Below are 13,740 nucleotides of genomic sequence, written 5' to 3'. Positions count from 1 at the left end.
CGACAACATAATCATATTTTAATATCTAATGCATGGTATCTGGGCACACATGCTCACCCCCTCACTCTATGTAACCTAAGGTCCCGTGCGTATTGTGATTATATTCAAAGTGTCACTTAGGCCAAAGCCTCCAGACCACGCTGGGAGTCTGCTGTAAGCGAGTAACAGAGACTAACATCATCCATGCTCACTGGAACATTATAGTCCGTGGCTTCTGTGTTCTTTACCCATGGCATTTGCAGTTCTGGGGCAAGTTTGCTGTTTTAGTCTGTGCTGTTGTGAATCAGAGAAATAATCTGAATGTGACAAGCTGTCTTGATTTTTTACATCAAAAGGTTAGAAATTACAAAACTCAACTCTTCTGTATTGTAGTTGCAATGAATTATGATATAGTTTTTCCCATCCCCCAGTAATGATATAAAATCCACTATAGATGTATCAGATATGTTTAAAGTATTCCACTGTGATGTACCATGAATAATGATACCAACAAAATGTAACTTTTCCCTTTATTAGGCAATTTCTCATGTCTCTGTTTGGACGATACACATATCACAACATAACCCCCCCCCCTCCAAACTGATCTCCGTGTGCCAGAGGGAAACAGACATGGATAGCACAGCCTCTGTTGTTGCGTGATCTTTTTATTTTTTTCACATAAACACTCATCCACTTCAAGGACCTTATTGATCAGTGCAAACCCCATCAATTGATTCGCAGTTTGCATAATATGTGAGAGGAAGATATGCAGAAGAAGAGCGTGGGCACACATCTCATTCTGCTTTCCAATATAAACAGACAGAGAAAAAAATCGAAATTCATCCACAGAAAAGTTTGTTTTGTTCAGATGATTTTAAGAAACAAAACATAATCCACGTGTTTTTTTCTATTCTAAATGGTCCTGAACTCATTCAAAAAGCCATCTATGAGTTGATGTAAATAAACATCAAAGTTATCGTCGAAGTTAATCATGTGAAGGAGATCAGAGAATGCAAAAATCAAAAAAACCCAAAAACATTGAGAAGTAATCCTCAGCTGTCATCGTCTGTTATGAGTGTTTCCGACTCGTCTGCCTCAGATTTAGCCCTTTCCGCCTTTCCCTTTTCTCCTTGGTAGTAGTCTGACTCGATCCATCCTGGCTGCATGGATAGCTTGACAAAGACCTCCCCATTGGTCTCTGTGACTGTGTGGGTCCGCTGCTTTATACCTTTGGAGTACCATCTGGGCACAGGTGGCCTTTCCTTTGGGTTTGTGCCCTTGTACAAACCCTCCCCGTCGGCTAAAGCGATCTTGTACTTGTGCTTCGGACAAATTATGCACAGCTTGCCACTAATTTCCTGTGTGTGAGTGGGAAGACAACAAGTAGTGTAATGTTAATGTTATGCAGATTTGATGTCATAATTACAGAATCCCTGTGTGTCTCAGCCCAGCAGTTGTTTGTAGGTGTTTAAGTACAGTTACTTTAACATGTAAAAGTGGGAACATGATCCAGTCATCTGAGTCAGAGTCTACCTTCTTTAGTCAAGTGAAAACCTCACCTCAATGTCTCCAGTCTGCAGCATTCCTCCAGCATCTGTCAGGAAGAGAGTTTGACTTTATTACAGAAAAATCCAGCAGTTTACACCATGCTAATCCTTTACAAACTGAACACACTGTGACTAGGATCTGTGTTAACATGTGCAATGTGAACGCTCCAAAGATTAACAAGAAAACAGATAAATCCTGTCCGTATCTCAAAATGCGACTAAGACTAATCAAATGTAGAAAATTAGGAATTTCATTGTTTTTTTTTTTCAAATAAATATGTTCATTTAAAAAATGTGGAGCCAGTGAATTAAGAAGACCAATGGCATATTATATTTTTTCCTCCAAGTTTTCTTAGTAGATGACAGATCTAAGCTGCAAGCAGACCAGGTCCAATACATTGCTATCTATACAGAATGCAGTCTGACTTAGAATTAAGAAAGGCTTCCTGTAGTTGCCCATATCATATGCCATCCATATCCATCCCCACCACACTATCAGGAATACTGGCTTTTGAATGGAGCAAAGATGATGTGCTGGATGATTCCTCTCCTTCTAATTTAGGAGAATATATCATTCGTTTCAGATCCTGATTTGTTGTTCTGGAGTAAAGTGTTTTACTTCACCTCAGTCCAGAGACGGAGGCAGTATTTCTCAATCTTGTATCTGCATTTTTTTTCACTGGGGTTCTAACTTGTATTCCTGCATCCAGCTAATGCAGAGATTTCTACCACAGAATCCCATCTGATCTTAAAGCAGTGCTGCCTAAATGGCTGCACATCTCAACACAGAGAATATTGATCTGGGCCCTGTCCCCTGTGTGCAGCATTGTTTTCTGGATTATCTGAATCTTTTAACTATTCAATCAGAGCCCAACTGCTACAGGACTTTGTATATTTAGGAAGAAAACTAAATCAGTGTATCAGTCAATATTATTTCAGTATGGATAATGTATAATGAACTGAGAAAAAGATGTGTTCATTGTTCATTAGCTTTCCAAATTGTACAGCCTTGTAAGAAAAGCAAAAAGCACAAACTCTTTCAAATCTAAGGTTTTCATGTGTCAGGACCAGATATAATATCCCCTGGTCCTTACCAGGTCTTAAAATCAGGTGAAAAAACAAGCTCAGTTGAACCACAACTCATGACATATTACATTGTGATGTTATCTATTGAAGAAAAAACTATTCAAAATGCAGAAGCAGTGTGGGAAAAACTCAGCAAACCCTATTATTCTATAGCTTGTAAACTACCTTTAACAGGATCTATTTTAGGTGATTGTTTTCTGTATGATGTTATCCGTCTTCTGCATTGTTATGGAGGCATTTTGGCCCACCCTTCTTTACAGTGTTGCTTCAGATCAGTTAGGTTCGCAGACATTCATTTATATGTAACCCTTTTAAAGTCTGTTCAGGGTGTTTCAATCAGGTTGAGGTCTGGACTTTGACTTGATTCTTTTCTTTTTTCAGTCATCCTGTGATAGATTTGTTGCTGTGTACGGGATCTTTGTCCTGTTGTGTTACCCAATTTTAGCCAAACATTTGGATCTGTCGGACAGATGGCCTTACATTTGACTCTGGAGTACTTTGACATACAGAGGAGTTGATGGTGGACCCATAGGCCACAAGGTGTCCAGGTCCTGTGGCTGCAAAACAAACCCAAATCGTTAACCCTCCACCACTGTGCTTCACAGTCGGAATGAGGTGTTTGTGCTGATATTGGGTGTTTGGTTTTCACCGCACAGCTCCACTATGGTCGTGTCTGTCCAAAGGACATTGTTTTTAAAGTCTCTTGGTTTATTCAGATGCAACTTTGCAAACCTGAACTCAGCTGCCATGTTCTTTTCAAAGAGAAGAGGCTTTCTCCAGAAACCCTTCCCAACAAGCCAAACTTCTTCAGTCTTTTCCTAAATTTTCTGCCACAGCTTTCATATTACCATTCATCATGCTAACTGAGGCATGTGGAGTCTTCGATGTTGGGGTTTTTTGGCTATCCCTCTGAGCATTGCACAGTCTGACCTCCGGGTGAACTTGCTGAGACATCCACTCTTGACTGTTTTTCACTAAAATCTTTCTCCCTGTAGAATGATGGACTAATTGCTGATGTGTCTCCAGCTTGGCATCATGTTAACACCCACCTGAATGCTCCAGAACAGCAAACTGATGAAACTTCTACTTTTATAGAGGTGCTCACACTAGCCGGACAACAATTAGCCAAGTGCATTTGACTAGCAGAACCTGGCTGCTTGTCCTCCTAATCTCTAAGAAAGCAATAAGTATGAGCTTGCTTTTTCACACACTGGTTCTCCATTTTTGATTAGTTTTTGTATATTAAAGCATGACACAGTGTAAAAAGTGTAAAAATGTGTTGTTGTTCTTCTGATGTTGTATTTCCCTTATTTTAGGACCTGGTGAGGACCAGATTATATTCTATCATGTTTTGATATGTAAAAACCTAGTGTTGAGAGAGGCTGTACTTTGTTTTTCTCAAGACTGTGTGTGTGAACACAATTTCTAAATTGCATAAATAGTTTTTCTGTTTTTTAAATTGTGTTCTGTGAAAATAATGTTTTTATGTCAGTGAATGAAATACATCTGTGATAGGGCAATGCTGGCTTACAATATTCTTTAGATATCATTTGCTGTAGACAGTGAAATCACCATGTTCTTTGATTTAGACTTGAACTGTTGATGTCAACTCCTCAGCCTCTCTGAGATAATTTTTTTTAATGTCATATTACTGTTCCGATGTCTGTTAGATATCATCATATTCCATTTTATTCATTCCAGTTGAACATGGGGTTTGAATTATTGATAAGTAGCGACAGTCTGTTGTTTTTTAGAAACTGGATAGGAAATGAAACATCAGGGGATTCATATTGGCAGCCACAGATTCAGTGATTTGGCTTTTATCAGCATATGCTGTTCAGGACAGAGTGTATGGTGCTCAATAAAGTCTTCTGGCTTGTAGGTATGCAGGGGAACTTGATAATTATAGTCATGCTTTCCATCTCCAAAAGGAAGCAGGTGTTTCAAATTTTCACCTGTAAAAAAACCTGTACTCACGATAACAGTAAGAGTCCAGAGCATAGAAGGTTCCCTGGTGGTGGATAATCAATATGTCCCGACCCGCTACTGTTCTGAAAGAGCGCTTTGCTTCAATCAGTTCATCCTTCTTGCCCACAAAATGAAGTGGCTGTTCCCCCATGACTCGCTGTAAAACTCTGTTTCAAGAAAAAGCACAAAATATCCCAATTTGTCAGTTTTTCATGTTATAATTTGAAATTGTACTTTTCATACCACCGAGATTTGGTACACAACTGTAACTATCTCATCATCACTGTCACGATGCAGGTGGAACCAAGTAGATGTGACATATTTCAGTCTGAGAACCACCAAATCCTTAAACTACACGTGGAAAGAGTGTTTTTTGGATTCGTCAACAGTTTACAGTGTTGGCACCTCTGGTCACAGTTGTCAGCTTACTTTAAGTCTACAACACCTCCAGAACATTGAGCATAAGACTTACAGCATTAATCCTTAACATCTGTCTTACTATAATCCGATAAACATTTAGTGGACATTTTGACAGTTTTGTTGGTTATTTTGTGCCCCCCAAATGCAAAATAAATTTTCAGTCGAGTGCCTAGTGATTCACGTATATGACTGACAGGAACTGGCACATAAGGAAAATTACATATGTTTGGCTATCATCGTTCAGCACAGTCACTGGTTATTCAAAAGCCTCAGTGCAACATCTATCCATGTGTAATGTCCATGTGGGCAGTGCATAAGAATTATCCGGATGCGAGTGTGACTCACATATAACAAAGTAGAATAATGAGTACTACAGTGCAGGCTGACTAAGCACAGTAGTAGCAGCAAAATACACACGTCTTCAAGCCTATGGCTAAAACAAAGACGATTTTCAGAGAGAAGATACAAAAGAACAAAAGGATTTTGTCAAACAAAAGAAAAAGGAAAACTTTTTCAAGCGAGCCCTTTAGGGACTATTGAGGCTAAATTTGTATCATTCTTTCAGAATATTGTTGCACTGCTCTGTCAGTTTGCATCCTTGTCCTTATACATATTGTTGAACATGACAAAGTGGAAATTACCTCTTATATTGTCTTTACCTTGAAACTCAGCAGCTGTGTCTCCTCCATCAAATGGAACAACTGCTCCGCGGACAGTTCAGGGTTATGTGTAAAGGAACGCCCATCTCCATTATCTTGGCACACAGGCTGTCTCAGAAGGCCCATCCTAATCTGGGTATGTTTCTTATCTCACTCCTCTCAGACATGAACCCCTCTCCATTAATCTGATGACATCTGGACATGTTAGCTTCATTTCTGACACACAAAAGCTATTTGCTATTAAGAACGTGTCAACAGGATATATCTGTAATAAATGTATTAATTTATTTTTTTAAAAATGTACAAATCATTTTAAGGCCAATTTAATGTAATCTGTTAGTCTGCTATGAGTTGGCAAACACTATAAAAATGTAAGCTTTCTTTGTTTAGGCATGCCTGTGCGTCTGTGAGTTTGTCTGTTTCAGATCTCTGTCATTAAAGCAAATCAAACCTCCAAATAAGGGTTAAAGGGTTAGGACTCAGTTCAAACACTCTAATTAAGTCCAGATAATAAAGAAGAAACCTTATACAGCAAAAAGAGCAAAAAACAAAACAAAACTTGAGTCTCCTATATTTGCTTGAAAAAAACAAGGCAAATCAAGGCCTTGATATATATGTCAAATGACTTTTGGATATAGTTCATTCTACTCCTCTGCCCTGCTTTGATTTGGCAGCAGAATGATGTTTTACACACAGAATATTCTATTTGTTAACATGATACACACAGAAAATCAATGGTAGATTTGTCTAGAATTATGTTAAATTTCAGTGGTGTACCTAAATATGTTATGGGTTGCTTATGGCTGTTTATTAGCCCTGGTAATTAGATATTAGTGTATATGTTTAGTATTGAGTTCATAGTATGTGGTGCTGCTTGTTGTTTACTGTATTGCATTCAATAAACATGTACCTAATGCTTTGTACTCCTCATGTATGTTAACAGACTTCAGTAATAACCATGAAGTCAAATTATTCCCTTTTTTTGGCTAAATATGAAAAGATAGATCATTAATAGACTACAACTTATGGTAGATGTTGTATTACATTGTGTTAGTACTGTTACTGTATCACACAGAGACTTTTAATTAAAAACAGGATGGATATTTATATGTGGGGGGGGGGGGGGAACCCACTGAGTATGATAAAGAATATAATGTGATTAAAAAAAAAACAAGACCATTTCATATTAAATCAAATCTAGTAAAACATACAAACATGTACTTTATTGACAGAGCCAGAAGAATTAGGCATGATAGAGATGTATCATGAATATATTTTTTTCAAATGTCAGAATCCTTTGTTTTGGTACACTTTTATTCAGTATAACTTGATTACTGTGAAACGTTAATAAATATCATCTTAATTTTGGTTTGGTAGATGTAATGTACAAATTTGAACACGCTGCAGCAACGAGAGGAGAAATTTGTGAGGTTCAAACAGTCACAAAAATATTACTGTGAGGGTAAGATGAGAAAACATGACACTATATTCTATATATAGAGAGTGAAATATAATGAAACTAAAAGTGCGCAGGACGAGAATTTTACATTCAGATCTGCGCTCATTGGTCATCTGCGCTTCTTCACAAAGCGGAACTGTTTGTATCAGTCTCAAAATCCTGCCGGACCAATTTGTCGATGCACCGCTGTGCTCTTAGCTGAGAAATCTACCTGTGCTAAATGTGATTTCCTCATTGCAAGTAGAGAGTAAGTTTTGGACGTTTTTAAGAGTGGGTGGCTAACTGTTTGGGGGCCCAGTAGTCAGTAAAGGGCAGAAGAGAAGGAGACGCAGAGCGGAATTAAAGTTCAGTCTGTGTGGTAGAAGAAGGCCAGCTTGCTAACATCGTGGATTTGACAGCTCTTTACGCTAGGTTCAGTCATTAAGTACACATGGAATCAGTCTCGATAGTTTGTATGTTTAAAAAAAAAAAGAAAGTTGACTGGCCATGTAAAAGAGGGCTTTATATTTTCTTCCTCGTGCTTACACCATGGTGTGGTAACACAATTACTGTGGGACTTGTTCCGTTTGTGTACGTAAATTGTGAAGATTTGTGTATAAAGTTTGAACAGGAAACCCGGCACTTAGTCGGTTTAGCCCATTTGAATCAAAGTGACCACCTCCGGATTACACGTGTTCAACCACACGATCCAATCATGGCATTATGTAAATGGTACAGCTTGGGCAAAGGTCTGCATATGTAGCACCGATCAGTCACAGTTACAGTCGTTGCTATCATGACATGTTACCTGATGATTAACTGTGATTAACAATACTTTCTTCTTCCAGTCTCCGTATAGGCCTAATGATAGTTTAACATACATGCACCATAAAGATAGGAAGATGATGGGATGTAGGCCGTATATTTTTTTTCACCACAGATCACTAGTGTTAGTGTTTTTTACTTCCATCATTTTGCCACAACTGTGTCAAATGGCATCCTCCCAGCTTTTTGCCTTTTCCCTTCACTTTAAAAACCAAAATGTGCCTGTCATTTTATTTTAAAATAATAAATCCCTCAAACTAATTTTGAGATGAACATGTGGTGGCACTGATTCTCCACTTAGGCACCATTAAACCCCTGCAGAACAAGGGGGGGGCACAGCAGGAGTGGAAAAAGTTGTGAACAATAGTGATGGAGATGTGTTTTTGTGAAGGTGAATGAAAACAAGTAACCATAATGGGGCTAATTCAAATAATTGATTGGGTGATTGTTTGACAATTTTGACAGGCTTATCCTCCACCACATTTAAACAGGCGGGGACTCCACAGCACCTTTTAAAGTCTCCCATTGGGGCGGTAATCTGAGATGTCAGAGCAGGTCTTCAAGTCCTATAACCTCTTGAGATGACGCCTCAGTGGATTGGACTCGTTTTTCCCAGCACAGTGAACTCTTGCTACTCAAACGATTAAACGATTTTTGCTCTTGTAAGAGAGTGTGTTATGCTGCTGAAAATGGCCACCGCTATCAGAAAGAACCATGTCATGAGGGGGGTTAACATGGTCTGTAATTGTTTTTCAGTAAGTTGGATGCACCACACTAACATGCACAAGAATGGCAGGACCATTGGCCAAAGTTTCCCACCCTACTGTTGAGTCCACCCAAAGCTTTCAGTGGATGATTATTGGGACTACTGGTCTTTTTTTTAACAAGCACAAGAAAATTGAAAGAATTCTTTATCTGGCAATTTGTTAAACAGGAAGATGGCGCTTCGAGCTTGTGGCTTTATAGTGTTTCGCCACCTTCTTGGCTGCATGCCCCCACCAGGCAACATTGAGTATCTCCTCTTGCAGACTTCTTATGGGGAACACCACTGGACCCCACCCAAAGGTGTGTTGTTATCATTATGGTCACATGAGCTGTATTCTATTTGTTTAGCTTGAAATGCTTTTAACTGTCAGCCTCCAATGTGTTCACTGCCAGGTCACGTGGACCCAGGTGAGGACGACCTCACCACAGCTCTGAGAGAGACCAAGGAGGAGGCGGGTCTGGGGGCGGAGCACCTGAGGGTGATTGACGGCTTTGTGCAGGAGCTGCACTACGAGGTCCGTGGCAGACCCAAAGAGGTGCTGTACTGGCTGGCCGAGCTGAGAGACCCAGGAACAGCGGTGACTCTGTCTGACGAGCATCAGGACTACCGCTGGGCCCAGCTGGAGGAGGCCTGCGCTCTGGCCGGGTACAAAGACCTGCAGAACACTCTGAGAGCAGCACAAAGACACTTAGAAGCACAGCAGGACAAGCAGTGAAATGTCAAAATGTAAACTGAAAAGACTGCGTGTTTTAAGGAAGGAAAGTAACTCTCAGCTGGGTCATATCCCACCCTGCTCTTTTTTGTTGTTGTTTTTCTGTTCAAGCCAATGTGATGATACCGTCCCTTATTTGTGTAACTGGACTGTAAAAGGATTCAACTTTTTCTGCCTTTGCTGTTTGTTAAAAGACTTTGTCTCTCCTGTGTGGTCTTATGTAAGGAGATGACATCCGTCTGTGCACAAAGTCTTGATACTCTGTGCACTCGGATCTTAGCCACATCTAAGGGGATTGAATCAAGAAATCATCTTTGTTTGGATGTGAATAATCTGATATACACAACACAGAGTATAGAAAAACTAAATTAATTGAGCCTTTTAACCTGTAACATGGTCCCATAACCAAGCAAAATAACAACTTAAAGAGTGTTATGTGTTACGTGGTAGTTTTCGCATTGTCTATTGGTGGAATCAGATTTAATTAAAACAAAATGTTTTATTCTACCTCTTGATGTATCCTCAATTTACTAAATGCAAATAACAAAGATTTAAGGGAACACAGGGTGAGTTTAGACATGACCATGTCCATGAAACGTTAACTGGATAAAGATGGATTGCAAGTGTTATATCCTGCCACAAGGTGGCGACAAACACATTATTTCATAAAGCTGCACAGTTGGTTCTGTAAGGCCCAGATCACAGTGGGCTGTGGTGTTACCCAAAGTTGTTGCTGTCCAGAAATGAAAAGCAAATATTAGACATCATTATTATCAAGTTGAAAATATTGATCATAACATTTAAGAAAGGATGCCATTACGTAACAATTCTAATTGAATGCATTTATTGTAAATAGTAACCGATAAACATCAGGGAATCCATTCCTGACGATCAAATGAACTGTAATTCTTTTTAAAGACCTGGTCTCAAATAATCGCTTTCCACACATAAAGCAGGATGGAAGTGCCGATGCCAACTAAGTGTCTTTTTTCATGATGAAGACGCAGGAAACGTGGAAGCAGAGGTGAGCTGTAGTTTCCAGCGACCTATCGTTTTATCCTGTGACATACATACTGTACAAAGTAAAACTAGAACCGCTGCTTGGTTTAACACTTGTCAGAGCATAGTTTAGAGCAAAGGTCTCAATGATAGAGCACAAATACTTGTTCTAACTTAAAATGACCAAATGATTACGCAGTGTTTCCTCATTTCTAAATGATCTGCTTCTTAGAAGGTGTGGCGTGTCCTCATAACATTTTACTGTGAATCAGTTTACCAAGAGCATACAAAAATATACTCTCTCCCTCGCCATGCCTAGTATTTACAGATGTGAGTTGTTTGGCTCCAAAATGAGAAGAATCTACAAACCCCATTTCCTGAGAGTTGGGATGATGAAACATAAACTGAAATATGTAATTTGTGGATTCATCGAATATTTTTTTTTTAAACAGAAAATTTAAACATCTGGAATTTGATGCCAGCAACACACTCAAATGTTGGCACAGATGCATGTTTACCATCGTATTATGTCACTCTTTCTTTTACTTACATTTTTTAATTGTTTGGAGTCTGATGGCACTATTGTCACAGTCTTTTGGAGGAATCTGTGGCCATTCTTGTGAATTCTAAGACGTTAGCTGCTCAGCAATCCGTATTCATTGTTGTTGCCGATTCTCTTCTTCATTATACTGTCACACATTTTCAGTAGGAGGCAGATGTGAACTGCGGGCGGGCAGTGTGAAACACAGATTAATTTGGCTGTTAGGCACCGCTCTTGTAAGTGGTGCCTCAGAATGATTTCTGGCATTGTTCTAAAAACTATTTTCCTCTCACGAAAAGAGATTTCCTTGATTGGAGCATATTTTCTCTCCAAAATCATACTTTTGCAAGTCACTCATGCCCTGGATACTGACACACCTCCACACCATCACAGATGCTGGATTTTTCTTTTTTTTACTGATAAAAACCAGGCATGCAGTCTTTTTCTCAAAGCCAGCTGAAGCGTGGAGTCATTTGACCTCAAAATGTATATTCTCTGAATCCTCTCCATCCAAGACGAGTTTTTGTCCAGATTCTGCACGCAGTTGACTCTCTTCAAGTGAACTCTTCAAGTGAACAACTTTGGGTTACATTTATGGGTGCAGTGGTGGACTGAGTGAAAGGGGTTTCTCATGTGGCTAAATGGTGGTATGGCGATTTTTCATGCAGTTCCACATCAGAGCTCAAAGGTCACGTGCATCCAACAGTGGTTTTCATTCTTGGCCTTTACACACTAAGATAATATACACTGTAGAGACAGAACGAAATAGTTAATTTACAGTTTTTTTATTGAGGAAATAATGGTTTTAAGACCAAATAAACTGATTATTTTATGACTCTGCCTCATCTCAACTTTTTTTGGAGTGTGTGGCTTCTAATTTTTCCGAATACAGTGAAGTTGGTCAGTTGGGTCAAAGAGAGTTTGTGTTCTTTGCACTTACTCCACATCAGTACAATGGACATGGATACTTTTATTTGTAATTTACCAAACACGAGAAAAGAAAAAAAAAATCACCATTTTCCAATGACCACTGTTCACGGTTTATCCAGGTAAGACCTGGTAAGACCCAGTAAGACTTGAACATTTCATGTGGAAATGCAAGGTCCTTTAAATCCTTTTTTTCAATGATATGTCTGAAAATAAGGTAATGAACTAACAAACTATGAAACACTAATAATCACCAATCAGAAGCTTTCAGCAGGCTTCGAGGACATACTTTTATTTGTCAATGATTATCAAACTTAACCACAATAATTTTCAATCTGCATACCACTCTTAACTTTAACCCCACCCTCAAAAAAAAAGAAAAAGAAGAAGGTACTTTCTTTGTTGTCTGTGATGGAGGACATGTAGGCTTAGCAACAGAGATCTGAGCCATTTTGCAAACAAACCCAACAATGTGGTTTTTTTACAACAGAAGCCTATGAGTGACATTTACATAGTAACAAACACAATATGATGGGGGGGGGGGTCTAAATTAAAAAGAAAATTAAGCCAACAAAGACGGCAAAAACAAAAAAAGGTGTGGGCACATTGTAGTAGCACTGTGAACACGTCAGTCTTTCAGTGTGTGACCATGCGAAGGCTTCAGGGGGACCTCACTGTGTGGACCCACAACTCAAAAACTACACATTTGCACACACATTATCACACTCACACACGGATCAAATTAACTATTTCATTCAGTTTTTGTATGTAACAGTGTGTATACATTAATATTTCATCATCTCTGACATCAGTCTTTTCAGTGAGTCAATTTGTACATTGTGTTTTTTTATATATATATATATATATAATAGCTGATGGCTATTCCACAAAAAGGGAAGCACTACCTCACTTTTTTCCACCTGTTCTGAATATATATATATATATATATATATATATATATATATATATATATATATATATATATATATTTATATATAAACATACTTTCAAAGTGGGCCATTCTATCACAGAAAGGCTTTTAACTGACAATCAAATAGGGTCTACACTAAACCGGGATATTTCATTATAAAAAGAAAAGGCAGATTCAGATTTCGACATTTGCAACAGAAGGTTTAAACTTGGCTTGAAAGCAGCCGTTTGTCATTTTGGGAATATCTTTGCTTCCTGCTGAGGCTTCGATGAGAAAGTTTATGTATGTTCTTGTGTATGTTTGTAGAATGCAGAGCTACTGCCAGAAGTTAGCTTAGCTTAGCTTAGCACAGACATGAAAGTGGGGAACAACTAGCATGGCTTGGCTTAAGTCACAACTCCTGTCCAAAATTAGCATCTTAACAAGTAAATCCACAAACTGTTGTTTGTACATTTTTCTACAGGTGCTGGCTGGTGGGCTCACTTTGTTAGTGCTGGGCAGAGCCATGCTAGATCCTTCCCATCCTTCTGAGTGCTAAAATAAGCTAAGCTGCTGCTAGCTGCTTACTTCATGCCAATTCACGTCATCCTCTCTATTCGTGTCATTATATTTCTTTGAAAAATAAATATTATGAAAACTTTACGTTCATTGGAATTTGTGAAATCCTAAACATCAAATCTGAATACTTAGTTGTAAACAAGAAGATAGACTTTAATTGCCACACAGGGACAAATAAAGTTGTTTGAATTTGAAACATTGGCGTTAGGGACACAGAAGTTTTTTTACAGGACGTTTTAAGAAAATCCATGGCATGAACTGGGAGGGTTACATCAGACTGAGACACAACATGTACATCCACATCCATTGCATCAAGTGCAATAAAGAAGTATGAGTGGAGCCCTGCAGTGTGTAAGCCTTTTTGCATTTTTCCGTCAAGGTTAC

General features: G+C 38.8%; 2 protein-coding genes across 3 annotated transcripts; one reads left to right on the top strand and one right to left on the bottom strand.

Moving 5' to 3' along the window:
- Positions 1-628: 628 nt before the first annotated feature.
- Positions 629-5,750, bottom strand: rfesd (Rieske (Fe-S) domain containing). The gene is made up of 4 exons (XM_072382621.1): positions 5,660-5,750; positions 4,590-4,747; positions 1,539-1,573; positions 629-1,337 (listed from the first exon to the last, which is right to left on the bottom strand). Exons 2-4 carry the CDS (start codon positions 4,729-4,731, stop codon positions 1,032-1,034), a joined length of 483 nt encoding a protein of 160 aa, XP_072238722.1. The 5' UTR covers positions 4,732-4,747; positions 5,660-5,750; the 3' UTR covers positions 629-1,031.
- Positions 5,751-7,289: 1,539 nt separating this feature from the next.
- On the top strand, positions 7,290-9,716 carry nudt2 (nudix (nucleoside diphosphate linked moiety X)-type motif 2). Of its 2 annotated transcripts, none has more exons than XM_072382620.1 (3): positions 7,290-7,365; positions 8,857-8,987; positions 9,081-9,716. In XM_072382620.1, the coding sequence occupies exons 2-3, from the start codon at positions 8,861-8,863 to the stop codon at positions 9,401-9,403; spliced, it is 450 nt and encodes a 149-aa protein (XP_072238721.1). In that variant the 5' UTR covers positions 7,290-7,365; positions 8,857-8,860; the 3' UTR covers positions 9,404-9,716. The 2 variants fall into 2 exon arrangements, with proteins under 2 accessions (XP_072238721.1, XP_072238720.1); XM_072382619.1 differs by having other exon boundaries at positions 7,298-7,688.
- Positions 9,717-13,740: the final 4,024 nt, after the last annotated feature.

The sequence above is a fragment of the Leuresthes tenuis genome, unplaced genomic scaffold (genome assembly GCF_036924035.1).
Source record: "Leuresthes tenuis unplaced genomic scaffold, fLeuTen1.0.hap1 SCAF_3, whole genome shotgun sequence".
NCBI lineage: Eukaryota > Metazoa > Chordata > Actinopteri > Atheriniformes > Atherinopsidae > Leuresthes > Leuresthes tenuis.
Note: the sequence above shows the minus strand (reverse complement) of the source record. Positions and strands in the feature narration are given on the sequence as shown.

Coding starts and splice junctions, on each gene's coding strand:
- rfesd (XM_072382621.1), bottom strand. CDS start 4,731: ATGGGGGAACAGCCACTTCATTTTGTGGGCAAGAAGGATGAACTGATT. Junction 1,574..4,589: donor TCTGGACTCTTACTGTTATC/GTGAGTACAGGT, acceptor TCTTCCTGACAG/ATGCTGGAGGAATGCTGCAG. Junction 1,338..1,538: donor TGCAGACTGGAGACATTGAG/GTGAGGTTTTCA, acceptor ACTCACACACAG/GAAATTAGTGGCAAGCTGTG.
- nudt2 (XM_072382619.1), top strand. CDS start 7,549: ATGGAATCAGTCTCGATAGTTTGTATGTTTAAAAAAAAAAAGAAAGTT. Junction 7,689..8,856: donor GTGGGACTTGTTCCGTTTGT/GTACGTAAATTG, acceptor TTTGTTAAACAG/GAAGATGGCGCTTCGAGCTT. Junction 8,988..9,080: donor CCACTGGACCCCACCCAAAG/GTGTGTTGTTAT, acceptor GTTCACTGCCAG/GTCACGTGGACCCAGGTGAG.